Source organism: Sus scrofa, chromosome 3, assembly GCF_054392235.1.
Source record: "Sus scrofa isolate SSC_HxYL_T2T_F1_AM1 chromosome 3, Sscrofa_HxYL_maternal_Yorkshire_Landrace_v2.0, whole genome shotgun sequence".
In the NCBI taxonomy this organism is placed as follows: Eukaryota; Metazoa; Chordata; class Mammalia; order Artiodactyla; family Suidae; genus Sus; species Sus scrofa.
The window spans coordinates 39,404,664-39,431,298 of NC_139385.1; the positions used below are offsets into that span (position 1 = coordinate 39,404,664).

General features: G+C 42.8%; 1 protein-coding gene across 17 annotated transcripts in view; it reads left to right on the forward strand.

The window, feature by feature from the left end:
• GRIN2A (glutamate ionotropic receptor NMDA type subunit 2A) overlaps window positions 1-26,635 on the forward strand; it is a 596,378-nt gene that overhangs the window by 289,932 nt on the left and 279,811 nt on the right. For all 17 annotated transcript variants that reach the window (XR_014840820.1, XR_014840821.1, XR_014840818.1 and 14 more), the window contains one exon: window positions 7,643-8,235. Coding sequence is in view for 4 of the 17 variants with exons in the window: in XM_085017620.1 (XP_084873746.1) it covers window positions 7,643-8,235 (593 nt within the window). In the remaining 13 variants the exon portion in view is untranslated. The remainder of the gene's footprint in view (window positions 1-7,642; window positions 8,236-26,635) is intronic.

The window sequence follows — 26,635 nt, forward strand, 5'->3', positions numbered from 1 at the left end:
TCTTCTTCTGGTCTCTGACTCAGAGCACTTGAGCACTGGACAGCTACCCTAGTTGGGAACTCAACGGTCACCAGACACTTAAAGGACTAACCTTCTCATTTGAAGAGAGGAGGAAAGAGCAGAGAAAGGTATTGTTGGGTTATTTTAGATGAGTGGCAGTAGATTTGCTCCTGAGAGCAAATGGTCCAATGAATGGAGATTGCTTGGAGTGGAATTCTGTGTTTTGGGTGATGGACCTGGTATGTTTTTGGGGAATGATGGACAGGGGAAGATGTGAAGATTTCCTTTGGGTTTCCTTCCAAGCATACATTACGTGGCTTCATTAGCTCACTCTGTAATTCAAGTTATCATGTGTTCATGGAATACTTAACCTCTAGCAGGTGCTGATATAGATGCTGAACCCCAAACATTTGAGTCCAGACTGTGATGAGGTTAGTTTGTGTTTCCACTGTATCCTGAGGGCTGTTGGAACTGCTGAAAAAATTAAGCAGGAGTGCCCCACGCTCCAATCTGAACTTTTAAAAGATAGCTCCAGCAGAAGTGTGGAGAGTGGGTGGGAGAGGGGCGAGCTTGGGGTAGGCACTCCAGACAAGAGGCTCCTTCTGTTGTTTGAGAGAGAACTGCCAAGGGTCAGAACATGAGCAGGTGCAACAGGGAAAAGAAAATGAAACCTTTGGAGCGATAAAGATGTAATGAATGTGGCTAGGCTTGAATGGTGGTGAATTGCAGTAGTAAACGAGGGAAGAGACCTGTCCCTCTTTCCTGAGAGGAGCAAAATGAGGAACAGAACATAAATCATAAAATGGCCAATGAGTGGAGGTTGCTTGGAGTAGAATTTTGTGTTTGTGGATGATGGAACTGAGGTTGGGACTGCTCTTGGGAAATGGCACCTGGGTATGAGTTTCAGCTCCAGTCTTCCAGTCTCCTGCATAAACTGATTGCCAATTGATATGAGATCATTGCTGCTGGTTGCCCATTTCTGAGGCATTTTTTTTTCTAGTTGGACACCTCAACTAGAGTACTTTGTAGTATTCATCACACACACATGTATTTGCACACACACGCACGCACATGCACACACACACATGCATACGCCTTCTTTTTCCTATTATGCATACCTGGAACCAGTGTTTCTCAGTAGCTAAACTACCAGATTCTGGATTTGGATTGCCTGGTCTTAAATCCTGCCTCTGTCATATACTAGCTTTGCGGGTTTGGGCAAGTTACATTCTCCAAGCCTATGTTTTTAATTTGTATTACAGGGATAATAATAATACTTCCTAATATTTGCCATGTTGGACTACCTATAGACTAGACCCAGTAAGTGTTATCTATGATGATGACCATGATGATGGTGATGAGGTTGAGGAGGAGAAGGATGAGGATGGATGGATGTAAGGGCTGTGATGATGATGATGATGTCCATGATGATGATGATGATGAAGATGAAGATAATGATGGATGGTGATGATGACGGTGGCAGTGGTGGATGATAATGGTGGACAGTGATGACGGTGATGACGGTGATGACGATGAAGATGGTGATGACGATGATGATGATGGAGGAGGTAGGATGGTGGGATAGAGATCCTCTAGTGAAACAGACCCAGCTTTTAAGTATGTGTAAATGCTATTCTTCTGAATCTTCGGGCTTATCTTTGATGCTTTTACATTTCCTCTTATCTATGGAGACTGAACTAAAATATGTTTAAAAGCTCAACTAATACACAACAGGAGTAGGAGAAAGTACATAAGGGCTTATTAAAGTAGAAAGAAAATTCCCAAGTTGTCTGTCTAGATCTTTGCTGGGTCCTCTGCATCATTATACCTTATTTTTTGGTGCCCCCCTTGGCAGACAGAGGAAAATAAGCTACAGAAATAGATACAGGCTTGACAACAGCATCCAGTTCTCTCTTCCTTCCTGAGGATGAGCTTCCTGCTCATTTATTTTCTCACCAAATATTGGTTAGACCCCTAGTCTGTGTCAGACATGGTGCTAGGCTTTGAAGATTCTAACATGAGTAACACTCATCCTGCTATTGAGACGAGACAGAGAAAAACAAACAAATTAGCTTTGGAGTTCATATACTTGGGTCACAGAAATTCAGTTTCAGTTGGACTGGCTTGGAGCACAAGCATTGTTTTTTGTTTTTGGTTTTTTTTTGTAACTCTCCAAGTGGTTCTTTTGTGCAGCCAGGAGTGAAAGCCACTGGTGTGTGCAAAAGAACATTGGATGACATCTTGCAATAACTGAGCTGTTGTCAGCATGGGACCATGTGGATTTTAGGGAAATCATTTAACCTCTCTTCTTGTGTCTTTATGAGAATTGCCATCCATGAGAGTTATAACCACTGGCAACACTTCATCTTTTGGGTAGTTAGAATCCAAGAGATAATGGTTGTAGGTGTCCTTTATAGCCTTGTAAATGGGTAAGTGAAATGGAAGTTGGTTTTAGACTCTATTAAACATCAGACCTTGATATTATGGAGTTGGATCTCTCCCTGGGGACTCAGCAAGCTCTGGAATATTCTAGACCTTCAGTTATGGCACAACTGAAAATCAGAGTTGAAAGCAGACACCCAGAAACCCACACCTCTCTGCCTCCCTCGCTCTGTGTTTAAAACAGTTTGTTCTGCTTCTGCAGAGCAGTGAGCATGGGGAGGGAACTGCTTTTGCTTCAGAACCAAAGTGGGTGTCTGAAATCTGTTCCTCACCCCCGGCTGCACACTGCTGAGGAAGCCGGTGCCAGAGGTGGTCAGGCTGATCTGTAGCATCTGAAAAGGGCAGGCTGAGTGATGGCAGGAGGAAATAAATACAAGAGAGTTAGCCCTCGCTATCCAGGAGGGAATTGGGAAGAATGCTGCAGGGCCTTGAAACAAAGGATGCCAGGACCTTGGAGTATAGCCAGATTTCCCCATCACCTCCTGCCTTAGAAAATCCCAAAGCTAAAGGTGAGCCTCTTAAGTGCCTTGCTGTCCAATTATGTTTTGCGAATAACTTCTTGTTTTCAGCCCTCCAAGAGGTACACCTTGCCGTTGGTCCACAGTGATTTTGGAAGTTTAAGTTTCATACACCAATGGAAATGAAAGTAGTGTAAGGTAATTGCATGAAGTCCATAAAGGCTGTTAGCGATGGGTTCTCTCTGAAGCCTGATTCATCACTTCCTTTTATACATGCAGCCTCCTTGGTCTCAGAATGAACGGGGTATTTTGAGGTGATGGGGAGGGAATGTGAAACTGGTGTGTCAATAGATCTGGAGAGACTACGTTTTAAATAGGATGAGGATTCTCTCAGGTTTCTGGCCAAGTCTATGTGGTCTAGAGGACATAGACAGAAGTCCTTAAACTGTTGGAGTCAGACATGGACAGATGAGCCTTTTGCTCCTAGTTCATCCTATTCTCACAGCAGCCCCGTGGGATGGTACTCACGATGCCCATTTCATGGGCAAATAAACTAGGGGCCAGACATGCAGAGCCAGGACTTGAACTCAGGTCCAAGAGACCCCAGAACCCGTGTTACTTCAGTTATAAAGTTTGACTGTTGGAGTTCCCGTCGTGGCGCAGTGGTTAATGAATCTGACTAGGAACCATGAGGTTGCAGGTTCAGTCCCTGCCCTTGCTCAGTGGGTTAACGATCTGGCATTGCCGTGAGCTGTGGTGTAGGTTGCAGACGCGGCTCAGATCCCGCATTGCTGTGGCTCTGGCGTAGGCCGGTGGCTACAGCTCCGATTCAACCCCTAGCCTGGGAACCTCCATATGCCGCGGGAGCGGCCCAAGAAATAGCAACAATAACAACAACAACAAAAAGACAAAAGACAAAAAAATAAAAAATAAAAAAAAATAAAGACTGTTGTGCATGAAAGGGGAGGCTAGAGAGTCTAAACTGAACATGGCAGGTCTAAGAGAGCTATTGATGACTGCAGAGGAGAGGCGTAGCATGGTGGAAGCAGTGCTTTAGGGATTGCTCTCAGGCCACCATGAACAAGGTGAGATGCTCTAGTCAAGGGCAAATTATCTCTTGTAGGGGCACAGGGACCCCTGATGTGACACACCTGGAGTCCTGACCGGGGGGAAAATAATAGTGACATGCATTGTAGAGCACTTGCTATTTGCTGGGTGTCTCACTGGATGCTTTTATACAGAGAGACCATTTAATCCTTACAACTCAGTGAGGAAGTGTCCTCATTGGCAGCAGTGCTGTGAGGGGTGAAAAGCTTGGAATCATGAAGGCAGGCAAACCTGATTGACTACCTGTGTGACCCTGAAAAATTCATTCTGTCATTGAGCCTACTTCTCCATTTGTAAAATGGCCTCATACTAGTACCATACTAGTTTAGGAAGATGGTTGGGCTGGGATTAAATGAGATACTACATAGAAAGTGCTGAGCCACTGGTATTGGTGAAGTGGGGGAGGCCAAACATGCTAGATGTGGGACTTGGTGGTGTTTGGAATGTTCTAACACCCCTGCTGTCTGTACTGTGAGGTAGACATTATTCTATCCATGTGCATGTACCCCTGAGCACAGAGCAGAACTATAAGCAAATGCAGCCTTACCTGGCTCTCCACGTGGAGAAAGGAGGGCATGGCTGCACTGCAAGCTTATAAAGGAGAAAGGCAATTCTGGGGCTAGCTGTTCATTAGCCAAGAGCTGGTTTGTGAAAGACTATGTATAAACCCCTTGCTCTGTGCCGTCCCCACTGCCCTGCCCTGTAATACTTTATCCCAAGCCAGATCTCTCCTGTTACCATCCTCTGGTCCCCATTAAACTCTTCTCCCCAGAATGGAGAGCAGTGTAACCTCCAGTATCAGACTGCCCAGGTACCAATCAGAATTCACCTTTCCAAGCCTCAGTTTCTGAATCTGCACAATGTGTATGGCAGTGGTAATTAATACCAGTTAACATGCCAGAAGTGCTCACTCTAGCCACCTCTTCACCAATACCAGTTATCCCAAGCAGTGTGTGTATGCGGGTTGTCTCAGAGATCCTTTTCCTTGAGTGCCAACCGTGCCCTTAGCCTCCGTTCTCCTGAGAACTTTCTTCGTTCCTCATATGCTCAGTGCAAGAAGGTTCTACTCCCGTTGCCTTTGGCAGCGACACGTAACTCTGGTGACCAGCTTCCTCAGAGACATCTTTGCTTCCTGGAAATTATTACATCTTTTTTACAAACAAAGTAAGTTGTGAACTTTTCAGTCCTATCCCAAGAGGCACCTGACAGTCTTGAGGTTGAGACTTTACTCCTGCGTTTCTTCTGCCGGCGGGTTCTTCGTATCGTTGCGTGTTCGGGTATTTAATGAGGCCCTATGGGCAGCTGTTGAGGCTTATCAGCCCTCTATGTTCTCCTCCTTAGCAACAAAGGACACATTAAATATATTTTGGGAGTTGGAGGGTGGAGTGATTCCTCAGGATAGTAGGATGATGATGGAAGGTTTTTTCTCGGACATGACATCCAAGAGTCACACAGAACACAGTCTAGGATACTGAATTCTCCCCTTTCACTTTGCGTTTCAACCAAGGGCGTTTCCCTTGAGGTTCATTCCCATGTTTGTTCACTCGTACATTCCCTCACCCTCCACTTACTGATGTGTCATATGCCGAAGCTCCTGCCAGGTCCTGGGGACAGAGAGATGAGGACAGCAAAACTCTGCCCTTGAGCCGTTCATAGCCTTGTTGAGGCATGATTGAAAGTGATTAATCAATCCAAGAATATTGGATTTCTCCAAAAGCTACTGTAGGGAAAAAGATAATTATCCAAAGTCTTTAAATCTGTTACCCAATTTAATTGATTTAATTAGGTAAAATTCATAGAACTGTAATGTTGAATGGAGCCCAGAAGACATTTATTCCTGTTTCTTCTCTCTGCCTTCAGGCCACGCTGCACTGGAAATATCCCCCAAGCCCCATGCATTTTAGAAAAGGGGAGTATCTCTGAGAACTATAGCTTTTAGCTCTTTCAGATAAAACTTTTTATTCAGCGAGCATCCACAGGGGAAATTATGCAGACTTGTTGAAAGAGTTGACATGCACAGCTACAAAGTATTGTTCTGAAAGATATGAATGAAATCATCTACACACACACACACACACACACTGGAATCCCCATATTTGTACTCTTGAGGGTGTATTAAATGCACATGCCAAACACAGAATGCAAAGTACAAGCATGGCTACAATATAACGACCCTTTGAGAATTCTTTCAGATCCCAGATTAAAAAAAAAAAAAATTAGATCTCAGCATTTGGCAGATCCTCTTTTGCTAGAACACAGAGCCATACCTCTGTTTAGTTGGCATTTTTGTACCATGCCGATTGGTCAGTGCCATGTTTTAAATATCTACTCTGCAGATCTTCAGTGGTCCCAAGAAGGCTGTGGTGTTGTGCTGGGAAGGGGACTGGAAGTGGAGTCAGAACCTGGGTTCGGATGCTGACTGGCTATGTGATTGTGTCGAGCCTTATCATTCCCTGCCAACACCACCAGCTTCACAGGGACAACATGGGGATTGGGCAAGTTAAGGGGTGTGAAGGTAGCTCAGAGACAGTACAGCGATGTGCATTACCCACTCTTTTTCTAAATGGAAATTTGTCCTCATGGTCAGATCATGACCCGGGGAGATGACTAGGACTGTGAGAGGCCCTATAACCCTACACGAGTTACCATGTCATTTTCTATGAAGGAGTGAGCAGCGGCTCACCTTATGCTCAGAGTAAGGTGTAACATAGCCCCTACATGGTGGGGTTTCTGCCAAGCTCTTTAATATCCTCTCAATCCCCTGACATCACAGGCCATGATGCACGTATCTCCAGTTCTGGGCACAGTCAGGTTGTATTCTCAGGGCTCCTCTGGCTATGCTGTCCACCCTCTTCCCTGCTTCTGTACCTGGATCCGCTTTCAGCATCCCCCTATGCCTCTCAGCTCTCAGTCCATAGATGTTGCTCTTCCTCATATTCCTTCCAGAGCCGCAAAGGCAGAGACCATGTCGGTCTGTCTCATATACCATCATTTCCACAAGCTCCAACATGCTGTTGCCACATAATAAGGTGTTCAACAAATACTGTTGATTGAACAGACAGAGGTCCACCTAGCATTTCTCATACTCTCTAGCACACAGGAGCCTAGGGTTCAAGTGACAGGAATCTGGCTCAAATTGGCTTAAGTGAACACGGGCACTTGGGGGTTTGTATAACCGACAGGCTGAAGTAAATGGCTCCAGGCATGTCCAGCTCCAGGCGAGTCATCAGGAACCTCCGTCTACTTCCTGATGTTGTTTGGTTTCTATTGGCTCTATTTTCCAGCTGTGAGTCTGGGGACTAGATAGAGTTCATTTTTTTGGAACCATTTGGACCCAAAGGGGTGTTGGTTGAATGAACGAGAGAAAAATGAAGCTGGCAAAATAACAGATGTCTTTCACGGTTCCAGGCTGTGGGTTCCGAGTCTGGGGGCCTTGTTCATCTCTGCATTTCCAGTATCTGTTCCAGAGTCTGGCATATAGTAGGTGCTCAGGAATGTTGGTGAATGAACAGATGCGTGATTTCATTTTCCATCATGTCTAGGAAGGGGCTTCTTTAAGTCCTCAAAGGCAGATGGTTGTGTATAAGCTGCCTCCTGCCTCAACTTCTGTTTGCTTTCTGTCTACCTGTTGGCAGGACCCGACATCTACCTTCTTCCAGTTTGGAGCGTCCATCCAGCAGCAAGCCACGGTCATGCTGAAGATCATGCAGGATTACGACTGGCATGTCTTCTCCCTGGTGACCACCATCTTCCCTGGCTACAGGGACTTCATCAGCTTCATCAAGACCACAGTGGACAACAGCTTTGTGGGCTGGGACATGCAGAACGTGATCACGCTGGACACGTCCTTCGAGGATGCAAAGACGCAAGTCCAGCTGAAGAAGATCCACTCCTCCGTCATCTTGCTCTACTGTTCCAAAGACGAGGCCGTCCTCATCCTGAGTGAGGCCCGCTCCCTCGGCCTCACCGGGTATGATTTCTTCTGGATCGTCCCCAGCTTGGTCTCGGGGAACACGGAGCTCATCCCCAAAGAGTTTCCATCTGGACTCATTTCCGTCTCCTACGACGACTGGGACTACAGCCTGGAGGCAAGAGTGAGGGACGGCCTGGGCATCCTGACCACTGCCGCGTCTTCCATGCTGGAGAAGTTCTCCTACATCCCCGAGGCCAAGGCCAGCTGCTACGGGCAGACGGAGAAGCCAGAGGCCCCGTTGCACACACTGCACCAGTAAGAGGGGACTCTCGGCTTTTCTCCTGAAGTGGGGTCGGGGTTTTGTTGTTGTTTAAATCCTGAGAGTAACACATACTTGTTGCTAAAAATGTGCACTGAAAATAGACCGTGTTCTGGGTGTGCCTGTGGGATTTGTTTGTTCTCTCCCCTCTTCCTCTCTTCTCATCTCCTTCTGTTTTTAAGCAACATCATCCTTGTTTTCTACCACTTGTATTTTTACTCAACAATATACCTTGGAAACCTTTCCTTGAGATCTCTTTCTCTGTTTATCCCTCCTCTATAGCTATGCCTTAGGTACGTATGTGTATATACCTATATGGATATATGTAGATAGGTGTATACATACACATGAATACATATGCACATGCACATATATGTAGCTATATAGAGAGCTACATAGATGTATGAATATCTACATTGTAACCTGTGCCTTGCATTCCTCAATAGGGATATACCTTGATTTATTTATCCAGTCTTCATAATAATAGAAATTTATGTTGTTTCAGATTTTTTTCCATTAGAATCTAAACTGCAATGATAATCATCCTTACCATCTCTTTATGCACATGTGCAAGTATTTTTCTAAGGTTGATTCTAAGTAGAATTTGGGGGTCCTGGAACATGTGCATTTTAAAATTGAAGTATCTACTGCCAAATTGTGCTACAAAGTAACTATGCGATTTATAGCCACAGTAGTAGTTTATGACACCTTACAATTTGGGAAAAGTGCCCACACTGGTGTTCGTAGACTCTGAGTTTGTATCTGAATTTCTTCCCTTCTTCTGTCCTAAGTATTTTTGTAGGTCTTGTAAATCTTGGCAAATCACTTTTAAAGCTGAGTTGTATTCCATCATATGGTTGAATCACAATTTAGTTAACTACCCCCGTCTTGGTGGACCTTTAAGTTAAATTTTATGTGTCTGAGGAGTGTCATTGGTCTTCGTGGGCCATCATTATGGCTCAGTTGTTGGGATTGAGAATGATCACGCCTACACCCATCTTGCATGTTTCACCCGACGTTCGCTGATTTAATCCATGCTCATTCCTTAGTAATGAGCAGTCTAGCACTGTGATTAAGGCACCAAGCTGTGGAGTTAGACATGTCAGGGTTCACATCCTGTCTCATCCACTTTGCATGGGGCTTGGACAGTCATTTCACCTTCCGGGGGCTCTGTGGTTCATTGCAAAATGGGGTTAATAGCACTACTTCCTGGGTGGAGGTTCTTAGACTTCAACACGCATCAGAGTCCCTGGGAGGGCTTGTTACCACACGATTGCTGGGCTCACACTCAGAGTTTCTAATTCAGTAGAATTTGTTTCTAAGAACTTGCAATTCTAAGCAAGTTCTTGGGTGATGCTGCTGTTGCTGGTCTGGGGAACATGCAGTGAGAGCAAACGTTCCGGGGGTTGTCATGAGTGTTAAATGAGACAGTGCATGCAAAGCGCTGCTTAGCAAGGGTGCCTAGCACCTGGCCGCCATTTAATGACTGTCAGAGTGAACAGTGATGATGTCCTGGTCAGCAGAAATGACACCGGGTTAGTTTATTATCAGCAGAATAACACATCACTCTGAGAGGACTTTGAATCTGCTACAATTCAAGGATAATCTCTGAGGCTAGGGTGTGTGTGTGTGTGTGTGTGTGTGAGTGTGATGGGGACAATTTAAAGATTTTACCTGAAACTGAATTTACTTGAAAAGTGAACTCTTGAGTTATGAAATCATGCCCCTCTGAAATTTTCCCTTGTCCTCTCCTCTTCCCCTCTTGAAAGACCTTGTTTCTACATTACTACTTTCAGCATTTTAACTCATTGCCCAGATATCAGGAAGGAACTCAGATTAATTGGTCTTATCTAATGGGAGCGTCTTACAGAGGCATGATGGCTGCCAGCTCAAAGACAGGGGCTGTGCTGATAAATTCTTACTTCCCATAATATGCGCCCTGCAGGTGGGATATTTGTGCAATTTTGATAGAAACATAACTCAATTGTGAAGCAATTGAAATATAATATATATAGGAAAATGAATTTGAGAAGGATAATTGGCAAAACATTCAGATCTCTTTCCAGTGGCCACCCTGAATTCCATTCCTTAAAAAAAAAAAAAAAAAAAAAAATCCTACTGCTGTGAAATGCTGTTGTGCTATTTCCAGGAGTTATGCTTTAAATGCAGCAATCTTGTAGGTGGTATTTCAGCCCTGGAGAGTAATGCGATAAGTGTGGTAAGCCGTCATCCACTGCCTGGTGTTTAATGAAACATCTCTCCATCCATGGAGGGCTGGTGGGGCTGGGTCATGGCATAAGCAGTCGGTCCTTGCCACGCTTCCCCACCACCACAGCATTCCTAAACCCACCCAGGAAAGAGTGGGACCTTGCCAGGAAAGGCAAGGACTAGGAGCTGGAGAGCGCCCAAAGAAGACAGTTTTTAAGAAAAGGATTAAGGGCACTATCTGTCCTCCAGCCATCACTCCTTCCATCCAGCTAGCCTCTGGAATTATACAGGAATTACCATATAACTTCTCAAAGAATGTGCCTTCTGATGAAAATGGGGGAAATTTGGCTAAAGACAGGCTCAGGTAACAGGGACACTTTTTTATATATACGGATTTTTTTTTAAAAAAAGAATAGTACTGGAAAGTACACTCTGATGAAAACACTCACCCCCATACTCACTACAGAGAACAGAGTGAACATGTCGTATTTGCTTCAAAAAAAAAAATTTTTTTTTGTCTTTTTAGTGCTGCACCCACAGCATATGGAAGTTCCCAGGCTTGGGGTTGAATTGGAGCTGCAACTGCCGGCCACAGCCACAGTCACAGCAATGCGGGAATCTGAGCTGTGTCTGTGACCTACACAGCTCACTGCAATGCCAGATCCTTAACCCACTCAGTGAGGCCAGGAATCGAACCCGGGTCCTCGTGGATACTCATTGGGCTCATTACCACTGAGCCACGACAGAAACTCCTGTTTCAAAATTTTTAAAGAAAAAAAAATTGCTGATAATGTAGAAGTCCTGATTATACCTCTTCCCATTCCCACTCTTCTCCCTTTTTCTCCACAGTAGAGCAAAAGGCTTCAGTGAATTTGGTATATACGTACATCTGCATGCATGCTTTGTGTTTTTGATATAGATAAATGTGCAACCTTAGACCCAATAGGTTGTTTTTCTTAATAAACATAAATGGCATCTGATGTGTTAGAATTTCCTTACTTCACCTTTAAGATTCAAGTATGATTTATGAAGACACACGTAATTCTAGGGTGTTCATCTTAGTTGCTGTTTTGTATCCCATTGTGTAAGCATTTCATCTTTCAGTTAATCATCCCCCTTGGATGGACATTTAGGTTGTTGACAGTAAGGGATCTTGGGTCTGGGTAGCTGAAAGCAGAGGACAGATGGGTCTGCAGTCTGATTTGGAACCATTGGCTTGCTCAGTTACAATCCCTGGCTCTAGAGTTAGGAGTTCTCACTTCAAGCTTTACAAAGTTGCATTTTCAGCTGGATTAAAAAGTCTTATATTGCCAAGCATTCAGTAAACAAATAGCTCTCATCACTCCCACTATGTAGCAGGGAGGATGCAAATGACTTTCAAAGAAGTTCAGATGAAGTCACACCCATCAATTTCCTGATGAGTTACTGAGGGATCCTGGGTCTCGCTTTGGTTGAGTTCAGCATCCTGGGGCCAACAAGGCATATCCCTTGGTGGTCCTCACGGATGTTGCTTGTAATCTTACACACAGAGTTTGCGTAATAAGGATATTGTCACAGTGGTTTCCTGCTCACAATGCTGGACCAGTAGACAGGACAGCTTGCCAGGTTAATGATGCTACCAAGGACCTGTGCCTGTTCTTGTTTTCAGACAAAAAAAAAAAAAGTGGGGAAAAGGGAAAATGTTCTTGATGTTTCATATTCCTGGTTTTACAGAAGGCACTTTGAAAAGAGCAGTCAGCGTTTTTCAAAGTTCAAAAATAGCTCAGCCGTGTTATGTAACCTGTTCCTTGCTACTGCAAAGTTATTAAACATCTGTTCCTTTGCCAAGCACAGAGCACATCGCTGGCAACTCCTGGAGCTGTGAAGGTAAACTGTTACCTGTTTTGTTGGTACATTAGCCAGGCTGCTCCGTCCAGTTATGTCCCAAGAATCTGTCTGGTTCACTAGTGGTTGGAGCCCCTCCGGGAGGCAGCACAGCATCACAGTTAAGAGTGTAGGCACTGGAGCCAGGCTGCCTGGTCTGGATCCCTGATCTGAACTCTCTGAGGTCTAAGACATTAGGCAAATCGCTTGATTCTTCCAAGTCTGTTCTCTCAGAAGTAATATGGGGATTACACAAGCTTTGTCTTGGCGTAGAGCTTGGCACATGGAAAGCAGTCTATAAATGGTCATTCTGGATAGCATGTGTGTGCACATTGCTGTGTTTCATCTTCCACTTTGGAGGGGACCCATTTTGCATTTATCGAAGAGAAGGTCAGAGGAGGGAGAAGGTGGATGTTTTTTGGACCTAAACATTCTTGCCAAAGGATTACCTTGGAAGGAACATGGGCAGTGAGAGGGAAAGCTCAGGAGCTGGGGAGTCGCCAACTCGGCTTTGAATTAGCCACATATTTATTTACCAAGGGTAAGTTATAACCACTCTGAACTCAGGCTGTTTTCCTAAATTGCCCCAGTTGGGGTTGGGGACAGACAGAGACAGAGAGTCATATTTTTGTGTTGTAGCAGAATTAAATGAAAGTATATATGTAAAATGTTTATCATTGTGCCTGGCACATAGTAAGCATTTCACAAATAACTCTGAAATCATTCTTATCTTCTCAGGATGATAATGCTCATCATCACCACCTTTCCTACCTTAACTTACACTTGTTATTCCGCACGCTCCACACAGGTAGGGAAGTGAGAAATGGAAGTATATTTCCATCTGGCTTTTTACCAGTTGAGTTATGACTCTGTATCATATGGCTCCCATTTCAGTTAGGGGAGGAGGATGTGGCCAAGGTACTGCCTTGAGAGTCAAGTAGAAGCTCAAGCAGATCTATAGCCCAGACCAGTGGGAAAGAAGGGTATCTTCTCTTGGGAGAGCTGTGAATTAGTATTGAAGAGAGGTTCTTTGGCTTTAATTGATGATACCTGGCTTGTCCACTTAGGTGTTTTACATTAACTTCTTGATTTATGAAGTCCGGCTGCTGCTTTAAGAAGTGACATTGTAAATCATTACCCTGACAGGAAGGGAAATGGAAGGAAGCTGTACAAGTGAGAGTGAGTTTAATTCATATCCAAGCTACATTGATACTTTTTTTAATCTTCCTGTCCAAAAGAACCACAGGAAAATTTCCTGGTTTAATGGCCCATTACGAGACTGAGCTAAACCTGGTTGGCATATTTTTATTTGATGATCGGAATTATCACTGTTGGTTTCTTTTTTTAATGCCAATAAAGTAGCCTGCTCAGTTAATTCTCTGAGCTTGACTGGAGTTATAACTTCCCTGGGCAAATGTGATAATTCTTCACAAATATTTATCTGTGGGATAACCATATGCTTGACAAACATGTCTGGCAATGACACCAGGCACCCAGGAGACCAAGCCATCCTCTGGGCCTGTGCTATAAATCTGACCAGGACGCTGGACATAGGAATAGGGAAAAAGGCTGAATCTCGAAGAAATACATGGAGAATCCAGTGGCATGTGCCAAATTAAGAGCCCAAAGCATATTCCACAGAGCTATGTGACTTTGTGGAGGGTGGTTTGGAATGGTGCTTTGTTCAGACCTTTCCATTATCTGGGTTATGGTGGGCAAGTTACTTAACTTCTATGAGCCTCCATTTCCTTGATTATATTCAGAGGTAATTCCAACCATAAAGGATTATGGTGACACTCAAATGTATGTAATATACTTAGCCAGGCATCTAGGATGCAGTTGGCATCCTGCAAATGTTAATTATCCTTTCTCCTGGCCCAGATGCACAGCTTGGTCTGACCTGTCTTGTGTCCTGATGAACCCATGAGAGGTGAGCTATGCTCCCTGGGTGGTCAGCCTGAGAGTTAAGTCAACAGCCTCTCTTCAGCATCATCTCCATTTGTGGCGTCTCTCCTGGAACGCAGCCCTCTCTTTTTTTGGCTGGATGTCAGGAGTACCGTATGCCAACCCTGCAATGCAAGTCAATCATTTCCAATTGGCATCCAATGAATAGCTCGACAAATGGTGGAAACCTAATGCTGGCAACTTGAAAGGATCAGAAATTGTCCGTGCTTTTACCTTGAGGGAAAGGTGGTTTGGGTAGCTTTGGGATCACACGTAAAGCATAATTTTTTTTTTTCAAATTTACCTTAGGCCAGATGCAAATCTTTGGATTTTTGGAACCAGCATGTCAACAAAAATATGTATTGATCTTTTCCCTCCACGTTTGAAGACTAGGGATGTTTTCATTTTGAAACTTGTTAATTTGGTGACATATACTAATGATTTGCTGCAGCGCTCTTCTAAAGCATTTCAAAGAGCACTATCTTCATTACTCTAGTGCCTGCTGAGAGCAAGTATGCTGGGGCCACGGGGCCTTAATATATAAGCACAGGGGCCAGTTAGGAGACCATGACATAAATCTGTGTGAGGCTGTGGATTCAGAGAGAAGTGGGTGGCCTTATGTGTGTTTTGGAGGTAAAATGAACAAAACATGATGGGTGAATAGGAAGTGATAGAAGAGCTATAATAATACTTTTTCACTTGTGACAGCTGAATGGATGGTGGTACCTTGTACAAAACTGGAGAAGAAACAAATTGGGGGCGAGTGAGACAGGAAGAGCATCTGGTTTCAAAAATGTTCAAATGAACACTTTTGAGACTTCCAAGTGGAAATCTCAAGGAGGCAACTGGAGAGAAGAGTCTCAGTTCAGACTGAAGGGACCACACACAGGTTTTGACCTTATTGATGTCAGTTAAAGGGCCAGGATTGGGTGAGATCACCTAGGGGAAAAGGAAGACTCAGAAGAGGCACCACGTTCCAAACTTTGGCATTAATTGGTTAATGATCCCTGAGGGGAAGGTGAATCCTGGAGAGAAAGATTTGGACCGTGAATTTCAGCTGCCTTTTTCCCCTTGGAGACTCTCTTTCCAGGCTTGATTGTGTTGCAGAGCCTGGTGGGTGTCTGTACAGTGTCTTCTATATGCTAGACATTGTGATAGGGAAGATGGACCTTCCAAAGAGTTAAAACCTGTGGCTGTTGCTAACCTCTCTGGGTTTAGTGCAACTTAGGAGAGTTCAATAATCATACCAGCCGTTTTAATCAATATATAGAATATACCATACATCAACTGCCAGGCAAATCATCAGAGCCATGAATGCTTTGAGGTAAAGGAAACCAATACCATACTTGGCTGGAGCCATGACATAGAGGGTGAGCCAAGCTTTGGATCTGGAGAGATGAGGGGGTCATACTCAGGAAGAGGGAAAAAAAAAAAAAACAAACCCTCTGCTTTTGTTTCATTCTTGACATGATCTGGGAAACATCTGAGGCTGCACAAAACAAGTTGAAAATCCTTTCTGCCACAAGGGAAGAGCATATGGCACAGTGTGAAGGGCCAGTTCATTTATAAGCTGTCCTTTGCTTGCTTTCCTGGAAGGGTGTCTGTCTATGCACCTCCTCCTCGTATGTAGGACAGAAGCCCTCCTTGTCATTCTTTCCAGGTGGGAGCTAGACAGCCAGAACAGGCTTCTCCACCTGTTCTCTGCCTTTGTCCTCTTGCTTCCCTGCTTCTCCCTTCTTGCCTCCATGTGGATGCTGCCTGGCTGCAGGTGTGACTGAGCCCTCGTACAGGCTCCCTAAGCCTCAAAGCCTGGCGTGGATCCCAGAGATGCAGGAGCCACTGTCAGCTTGGTGATGCTTGTTGGGTTCTGTGTGGGCAGGGGAGGCCAGCCACATTTTTAAACAGGCCCCAAAGTTTGGTGAATGAACTGACTGTTCTGCTGATGTCTGTTGTACTCTTGTCCAAATCCCCATAGCCATTTCCTAAGAGTTTGCTTCGTTTGATGAAATCCTGTCCAAACAGAAGGAATAAACACATATCGCTCAGTTTCCTACCTGATGGAGGGCAGCTCTCCTGAGACACGTGCTCTTTTCCTTTTTATTTCTATCCTTATTAATAAGAGGAAGTTTTAACAATTTAATTAATATATCATTATGTGTCTGTGCAGGAGAGAAAAGGGAAAGTCCAAGTTTCATGAGTTACATTATAGCAGCACATATATGTATAAGATTTACAGTGTTGTGTTGGTTTCTAGTATACAGCAAAATGATTCAGTTATACATATATATTATTTTTTAGATTTTTTTTACATTAGATGTTAAGATACTGAATTTAGTTCTCCGTGCTGTACAGTAGGAGTTTACTGTTTAATTTGCAGCAACATGGATACACCTAGAGATTATCATACTAAGTGAAGTAAGTCAGACAGCAAAAGACAAATATATGATATCACTTATACGTGAAATCTTTAAAAATGATACAAGTGAAATTATTTTCAAAACAGAAACAGACTCACAGACATAGAAAACAAACTTAGAGTTACCAAAGGGACAGGGGGTAGATATAAATATTCAGAAATCAGTCACATTTCTGTATACTAACAATGAAACTTTAGAAAAGGAATACAAAAACACAATACTGTTTAAAATTGCATCCCAAAAAATCAAATACCTGGGAATACACCTGACCACGGAGGCAAAGGACCTGTATGCCGAGAACTGTAAAACATTAATCAAAGAAATTAAAGAAGATATAACTGGAAGCATATAAATTTTAAAATTGAATGTAATGAAAATGTTAACATACTCTAGTTATACAGCTTACCATGTATTGTCTCCTATGTGCCAGTCACTTTCCATAGCTTATCTTTAATCCCTATGTGTCAGTTAGGATGTTTTTGCTGCAGGTAATAATCAACTAAATTCTGTTATGTGATTGAGTTATTTGATTGGAATTCCAGAGACAGAGGGGACTTCAGGTGCAGTATGATGAAGGTTCTGGCTCCTTCTGCTATGACCTCTTGACTCTGCTGTTTGAGGAGAGTCCTTATTCTCAAACTGCTTCCTTCACAACCTTAAGTTTGCTGTCAGCAACACCTTGACGGGGGCCAGGAATAGCCATTTTGAAAATGCCGTGTACTGACTGGCTTAATTCTGAACTGCTGACCCAATCCCTGAGAAAGCAAATAGGTTTACATTAAACCAAACCAGACCTACTCTTAGAACTAAGAACTTCCATTCCCCCATGGGTTTTTAAAAAAATTTTATGGCTGCACCCACAGTATATAGACATTCCCAGGCCAGGGATTCTATCTAAGCTGCAGCTGTAACCTATGCCACAGCTGTGGCAACACCAGATCCTTAACCCACTGAGCCAGGCCAGGGATTGAACCTACACCTCCACACCAATTCAAGCTGCTACAGTCAGATTCTTAACCCACTGCACCACAGTGGTCTCCCCCCACTGGCCCTGCATTGATTCTGATAGGAAATGTGAAATCTCAACAAATGTGAGTTCTGTTAAGAAGGAGGAAGGAAGAAGGAAATGGATGCTGGCTAGATTACCAGCAGGTCAATTATAAATCATAATAACTCATATTACAGATGAAGGAACTGGGGAACCAGGGAAGTTACATAACTTGACCAAAGTTACACAGCTAGTATAAAATAAATCCAGAATTCAAATCTAGTTTTGTTTGGATCTAAACTCCATTATACTGTTTTAAGAGGTTGCGAACTGACCTTAAGTTGTGTGGTTTTTTTTTTTTTTGCTCATAAAATGTTTTTAACTGTTTTCATAAGTTTGAGTAATTCCCAACATTTCACAAAAATTATATTTTTGGCTAACCTCAAAAAATTTGAAGAGCTGATGATGATAATCCCACATTCCTATCTGTAAGTCTTAAAAGTTGGGACTCTAGGTGTTGGGTCCAAACCCCTCACTCTTCAGGGAGAAGCTGGTAGCTTAGAGTTCCCTCCTGATTATGTAGCCGTGCTGGGGTAGGGTTTATCGTGAGAATGTGTCTCAGTCTTTCCTTCCCATTTTGAGGTGGGTGTTTCCTTATTCACTTGATGTGTAGGAGTCCCTCAGCTAGTTTCTGGATTTCTTTTAGAAAGAATTGCTTTGTAGTTGTAGTTTCAGTGTATCCATGGGAGGAAGTGAGTTCTGGAGCCTCCTGTGCTACCAACTTATGCCAGAACCTTCCTCCTACCTGGAGATGGTCAACTGGACATGGAAAGTGACCTTTGTATCAAGAAGAGCCTGCCCAGTTCACCTTAGTGTCCACTGGAACTACATATTCCTCTTACTTCTATGGTCTCTTTATTTTATTTTGTTATAATGTGTCATATTTATTTTATTTTATCATAATCATCACTATTTATAAGGATTACCAAAACAAGAACTTGATGAGTCTTAAGACTGGTAAATAGTAGAATGAGTGATGACAGGAAGTTTTGCTCTCCCACTTACAGGGATCACCTCTGGAACTAAATGGTCATTTTATATGGCCCTTGGTCATAAACCTACTTTTCTGTTCAACTTACAGGTAAGAATTTAAGTTGTTTCTTCCTAGAGTGGCTTTCCCAAAGGCAGGAAATTACTGAATTACCCAAGAAGAATTCCCACTCATCAGATTGGGTTTTGTAGATATTCCTCTAAAACTGGAAGAAAACATTTGTTCCTGGAGGGGCTGGTGTAGGTGTCCAGCTTTTCTCCAGTATCCTGAAATGTGTCAAATAAACAGCAAATGAAGGAGTTTGGTGGAACCCATGCTGCTTGTTGAGGGTCATTGCTAAAAATATCAGTTTATCATCTCAACCTCGTAAAGTCTATGGTTCTAATCTGATTTTTCTTTTTTATGGCTCAGATTCATAAAATATATTATTAGCTATAACAAATTATTTTCAATTGCTATTACAACATTAAAATTGTAGATTATTTCTCTGTGCTTTATTACAAATGAGGAAAGTGAAGCCTGAGACACAGGGTTCATTTTTCACTAATAAGAAACTGGTTAATGGCAAAGACATACTGAGTGTAAGTTTTCTTCCTCTCAGACCCAGATGTCTTGCTCCACTGAATCAGTCCTCTTTCCTTCTATGTCCTTTGTGACTAATGATAATAATGTGGTGATGATAATGGTGGTGATGATGACAGTGGTGATGGTGGTGATGGTGGTGGTGATGGTGGTGGTGGTGGTGGTGATGGTAAAGATGATGATAGTGGTGATGGTGATGATAATGGTGGTGATGATGACAGTGGTGATGGTGGTGATGATGGTGATGGTGGTGGTGGTGGTGGTGGTGATGATGGTGGTGGTGGTGGTGGTGGTGATGATGATGGTGGTGGTGGTGATGATGGTGGTGATGGTAAAGATGATGATAGTGGTGATGGTGATGATAATGGTGGTGATGATGACAGTGGTGATGGTGGTGATGATGGTGGTGACATATGATGGTGGTGGTCGATGGTGACAATATGATGATAGTGATTATGACTATAATAATGATGATGGTGATGATGACGATGGTGATGATGGTAATGCTGGTGATGATGATGAGATGATGATTGTCACAATGAACTCCAGGGAACTTGTCCATTTTCTCTTGGTACACCAGTACCTGGCATAGTGTAGACACATGTGTTGAATGAGTGAATCATAATTGCTAACACAACATTTGCTCTGAGCTAGATGTTATGTTAAGAATTTTTACATGCATTGCCTTATTCTCATAACAATTCCATGAAATAAGTGGATATTATTATTTTGCATGAGAAAAAAACCTCAGAAAATAGAATGGCTTTCCCAGAGTCTCTTAGTGGTAGAATCTACATCATGGTTCGCTGACTTTAGCATGACACTCAGGGGAGAAGGATGCCCTAGGTATGTTTGCATGAGGCCCTAGAGGTCTTCCAGTGCTCTAAAGCACCTACAAATATCCTCCTGTTATTGGTGGGAGTCATTTTGCTTGTCTTTCAAGTTAATTTATCACAAAAATGTGATGCATGGGATTTCATTTTATAAGCCCCCAAACCTTCCTGAAAACATTAATAATAATATCCTCACCATCAACATGAGTTATTATTATTGTCATTATCATAGAGATTGATGTCTGGCATTGCCAAGAATAAAGCAAGTGGAGAACAAAGGGGAGAAGCTGGTCCTTCCTGGGAGAATTTTTATGAGAATAGTCAAAAGCTCAATTGCAGAGTCATCAGCTCAGTTTAAATTAGGTCTAGAATGAGTCCCTTCAGATTTTGTGCCTCCCCAAGGAATGCCAATAATTATTAATTGGATGCAAAAAAATTGAGCGAAAACGTTAGCAAGGGAATCTCAACAAATCTGAGTAGGCAGAAGGAAGTAAAAGGTAGAAAGGAAGAGGGAAGCCAATATTTAATTTTGACACTGGGTGCATGCCAGGTCATAATGGGGTTGTTGACCTTGATTTTTAAAGTGTTCTATTCACATATATGCAGGGAAGCTAAACTATTGGCAAACATCTTCCACTCAGTGTAGGAGACGGGGGCAGAAGCCAACATCATGCCTCTAAACCATCTACAGATCTTGAGTTTAATAAGTCTTCTGCTTTCAAAACAGAACATTTCTTAAATAGACTCTGGAGCTCTGAACACAAGACTGGGAGAAAGTGTTTGTCTTCAGCCGACTAGGTGAAAACAAAACAAACAGAATAAAAACAATCCCTGGCATCTGTGACCCATGTTCATCCACTGATTGCCTTGATCTCATTCTTTCATTTGTTCATTCATTCATTCACGCATACATGGGCATTTGTTTTCATTCACCCATCCTCTCATGTACTCAACCCTTAATACGTGTCTCATACCCAGAGTATATGTCTCATACCTACTACGAGAATGAGACACATACAGTGATAAACAAAACAGACAGACTCCTTGCTTAAATCAACTAGCGATGTCTAGTTGGTATTGATATGAGATGGGAAAAAAAATAGGACAGGGTAAGGGGAATAGAGGTAGATGGAGTTCTGTAAGATCTTAAAGGCCATACTGTGAAGGTTTCAGGGTTTGTTTCAAATGTTAAGGGAAGCCATTGGCAAGTTTTAGCAGGGGAGTGAGAATACCGCAGTGACTCCTCAACTTTCATGGGTTACATCTGAAGCCTCGTTTACTTTTTCTTTGCCCGGTGCCATTTCTTTTCCTATTAGAAATACCCTTTGCTTAGTGTGAAACATCCAGTGCTTTCCCAGATTCCATTCCTCTCCTTCCTCATTATACAGGTGGTGATGGATGGGCCCTATTTGGCTACAGCCAACAACCAATAAAATCCCATTTCTCTCACTGTAGCAGTTGGTTCAGGAGTGGACATGTGACCTAAGTTGGTCTAACAGAAAGAACTTCAGGACTATTTGCTATATGACAAGTGTGCAGATGTGAGGCCTGGAATTTCTGCTGCTGTTTTTCTTCCATGGAAGAAATCAGGTTGAGGATAATGGTGCCCCACACATGGGACAGAACTAGAGAAGTATGGTATGGAGAATAAGCCAGAGCCATGATCAAACCATACCTGAAGTTTCCTTTATCACTGATCTTTTCAGATGTTAACCACCAGATTTCCTTAATGGTTTAAGTTGGTTCAAGTTGATTTCTACTAATTGTAACCAAAATAATTTTGATGAATATGTTAAATTTGGTGGCTAATTTAATTCAGTGGTCACAGATTTGGTGGCTAATCTGTAGTATTATGCTAAATAGTTGATGTATTATACCCTTTAAATAAATGGGTTTCCTTTAATAAACCTGAATTTGATCAACAAGGGGATATTATAGATGACAATTTTAGAAAGGTTGTTTTACTCAGACAACTATGACTTTTTACTTTTAGGCAGAAAACTCCTTGATGGGCATAATTTATGCTTGGTGTATGTTTATAGCCTTTGGGGGATTCCAGTCTATAAATCTCACAGACTTTGGAATTAAATTCTATTTTTTTCTGCCACTTATTAGGTGTGGAATATCAAGCAAGTTACTAAGTACATCTAGACCTCATTTTTGTCATCTGTAAAATGGAGGTAATAGTGGTTCCCACTCAAAGTGGGGAGTTTGTGAGAATTAAATAAGACATGAAAAGCATTTGGCTCAATGCCTGGTACATGCTAAGTTACCTATGGATGTTAGTTCTTGTATCATAATATAATTCTCAGAATGACCATGAAAGTGGAACAAAAAAAATGCCACCTAGATGGCAAGATTGCTCTGCATATATTAATTAAGTGAGTTTCATTTTTCTCACTCCCTGGGGCTTTCGAAAGAAAAAATAGATTTTTAAAAATTTAGAAAGGCATTCTCATTAACTAAGAGAGTAGGAAGGAGGCATTTCCTTAGAGAGGAAATGAGAGGGAGGCGATGATGAAATTGTGGAGTAGAATACATTAGTATTGATATCAACTAGCACCTTTACAGTAGTAAGTAGACACAGAAAGCCATATGACCACGTCTTGCCAGAGGACTAATTTTTTTTTATGTCTGCACCCACGGCATGTGGAAGTTACAAGGCCAGGGACTGAACCCTCGTAACAATTCTGTGAGTCTCATGAGATTATTCCCATTTAACACTTAAATAAAGTTCATAGAGGTGATACGACATAATCAAGATCACACAAAGCCATTGACCCAGCTCTTCTGCCGCCAGACCCAGAAGATGAAGCTCTCGGAGGACTGGAAGATGTGATACTGTTCACTTCTCCCAACAGCCTCGGGGAGGAAGTGCAGATGTTGATTGATAACTAGTTCTACAATGGTCAGCATTTATTGAGTGCCTAGGGTGTGCCTGGCATTCTGTGCCAGGTTTTTTCTAGTTATCCATTTAACCCTCACAACAACTCCATGAAGTAGCTGCTGTTGTTGTCTCCATTTACCAGATAAAGAAGTTGAGGCTCAAAGAGGTAGAGTAACCACTTGCCCCAGGGCACCTAACCAGCAAGTTGGAGAGAGTTTACAAACCCTAGCAGTTTAAAGCCCAATCCACTACTGGTTGTCTCCCCTAAAATTGCCTCTACTGATGACATACTTCGGTTTTATAGGAGTCACACCAGTCCACTCCCTTGAGCACACGTGACTCTCTGCTCTTACTCTTGGTTAAAAAAAAATAAGTTTTAGGAACAGGATGCTGTTATGCTCTCTCTTACCATACAGGCAAAGAGAAGCAAGCCGTTGGAGTAGTTGCCTAGATAAATAATCAGACTGCAAAGCTACCATCGTAGAAAAATTTGTTCATAGGTATTTTCTGCCTTAATCAGAACATTTGGATAGTTGCCTGGGTCCATGCCTTTCTACCTAAGGAAGGAGGTTGCTGTTATTAAGGGTAGTAGACCCATTTCCATCTTCCCAATTTTGATGTGTTCTTTTGATGTGTGATCGATTCCGATTTTCCTGACTTGTGTTTTGCTGTCAGCTTCGGCTTCTTCCACTGGCCTTATTAAGAATTCTGCATAGTCAATAGGATGCAAATAAATGGAAACATATGCACCTCCCTGCATGTGGGAAATGTCGCTGTTGGCTGTTCTACCGCTTAGCTGCTTTTGCAGCTTCCAGTTGAGACTTTGCATCTTTGGGGCCGATCTGACTGCTGCTGACATATTCAGGTGATGGAGCTAAGATGGCATTCGTGGCAAGATCAGTTCACAGTCTCTTCTCTCACCTTTGGGTCCGAAAGCCCCTTCGGCTCCAGTTCCTTTCACACTAGGCCCTTTTATACATCTTTGATGAACCCAACTTCAACACCATAGTGGATCGTATGCACTGGAGCTCATCCCTGGGCTTGTATATCAGGGAAATGTCCTGCCATAGTTTACCATGGTGGGAGCTGGGGTGGACTCTGCTGTTTGAAAGCCAGATCTGATATTGAAGGCAGGTGCAGACCTGTCAACCACACAGCTGGTTGAGTTAACTCTATTAGACAGTGTTGGACAATTTTGTCGTCTGAAATAGAAACCAGTATGGTGGCAGGCTGTCCATTTGCCAAATGGTGCCCCTGCTGGGCTGGTTTAGGTCTGCCTTTCTTGTTGGTGCATCTGCTGGATTTGGCTGCCAGTGTATTGGAAACTAGCAGTTCTCTAAAGTTTTATTGTCTTTCTAGGTGTTTCTGTTAAGGAGAAAAATACTCAAATTTGCTGTTTTTGTTTGTATGTTTTTTCTTTTTTTTTTTTTCCTCTTTTGGGGTTGTACCTGCGACATATGCTAATTCCCAGACTAGGGGCTGATCAGTGCTGCAGCTCAGCAACACCACAGCCACAGCAACGCCAGATCTGAGCCACATCTGCAACCTACACCGCAGCTCACAGCAATGCCGGATCCTTAACCCACTGAGTGGGGCCAGGGATGGAACCTGAATCCTCATGGATACTAGTCAGGTTCTTTACCACTAAACCACAAGTGGGAACTCCTAAAATTTGCCCCTTTTTAATGATGACTTGACATTTTTGATTCCTGGCTCTACTTCAACTGGGAAGAACTTAATCTCTGATTTTATGTTAATATTGAAAGTGTGTTATCTTTTAGACCAGGAATGATTTACTACTTTTCTTATAAGTCATAAATTCTCAGGAGTCTCTGTTCTAAATTGTTTCCTCATACTCAGTTCCAGTGCCCCCACAGAATGGATTTTTGTAATTCTTTTCCTTTCTTTTTTCCTTCGGAAAATCAGCCACAAGTAGAAAGAATCCTAGCGGATGAACTGCAATAGTCCTCCCAGAGAACATGGAAAAGAAATGTTTTCTCAAACTTCAAACCCACAGGGATGTTATTTGCGTTCCACGGGTTATGCAGGCTTTGAGAATGCAAACGTGACCTCTTAGTTAAAGGCAAAGCTGAAAAAAGGGACCTTGTACATCAAATAGCTCTTACCAAAGGTGTTTTTATGAGTGAAGTGCAAATGAAGCGTAGACTAGAGCTCCTTTCTGGGATGTGAGACCCAATTTCCGAAAAATGTGAACACTCTCTCAGTTGATTGTGTTAGCTGCTTGGTTGCAGAACTGTTGGAGTATGAAATGGAGTGACTTACATTCAGCACCCAGCACTGTGCCTAGCATATGTTGAACCCCCAATTTAATACCATCATTAATGATTCCTCTATAGAGGGGAAGCCTAAAGAAACTCGTTTCGATGACTTGTTTGGCTCGAAATACAGGATCACCTGCCTCATCATAATGAATGCCTATCAATTTTTACAGCATTTTCTTAGTTGGAAAATATTCTGAAAATCCCACATTCTGTCTGGAGGAAAGAGAGGAGAATCTGTGGGTGTGCTTTTGAATGAAAAGGAGTCTGTGTCTAATATACATGGGCAATGGTTGAAGAATCCTACAAAAGAGATTTTCAGGGGTGACACATCCTTGCCTTCAGAATTTTAAACCTTTGCCATCTGGAAATAGAGACTTAGTTTCCTTGGCTTCCAGTGGAGAGTTAGAACCAGCAGGTTGAAGGTCTTGAGAAATCATTCTAGCTCGGTGGAAGGAAGCCTTTGCCAACCACTTAGAGCTGTTGGTGAAAGGGACCCTTCTCAGAAGTAGGGAGCTATCACTCAGACACTGAGACCCGCCCAACAGATGAGCAGCTGTCTGTTCCAGAAGAAGTTCTGCTGTGTGGGGGTGGGGGGTCACGTGTGGAGGGAGGCAGTGCTATCAGGGTAGTAAATAACCTTTAAACCCGTGTATGTGGAGACTATGTGGATCCCTTGATTTCTTTGCCTCCGAGTCTTCCCATTCACTTGTGCTGATCAGCATAGCCATTGCCGACTTCTAGATGTGAAATTCCATAGCGTTTGTCCCCTTGCTTAGATTCCTCCGCCTCTTGTGTCCTTTGAGACCAGTGATAACTAATGTTTATTCTTCACTTATTATGTTCCAGGATCAGCACGAAATGCTTTGTGTGCATTGCTGTTTTAATACTCACAGCAGCTCTATGGGATGATTTTTTTTTCTTTTTTTTTAGGGCCTCACCTGTGGCATATGGGAGTTCCCAAGCTAGGGGTCGAATTGGAGCTATAACTGCTGGCCTCTGCCACAGCCACAGCAATTTGCAGATCCAAGCTGTGTCTGCCACGTACCCCCCAGCTCACGGTAATACGAGATCCTTAACCCACTGAGTGAGGCTGGGAATTGAATCTGAGTCCTCCTGGAGACTAGTTGGGCTCGTTACCACTGAGCCAAAACGGGATCTTCCAAGATGAATATATTTTAATTGAGGTGTAATTGACCTATTACATTATATTAGTCCTGGGTGTACAATGGGATGATCTGATATCTGTATATATTTCAAGATGATCATCGTAACAAGTCTAGTTAACATCCATCACATACATATTTGTGAAATTTTTCTCCTGTTGAGAATATTTCGGATTTA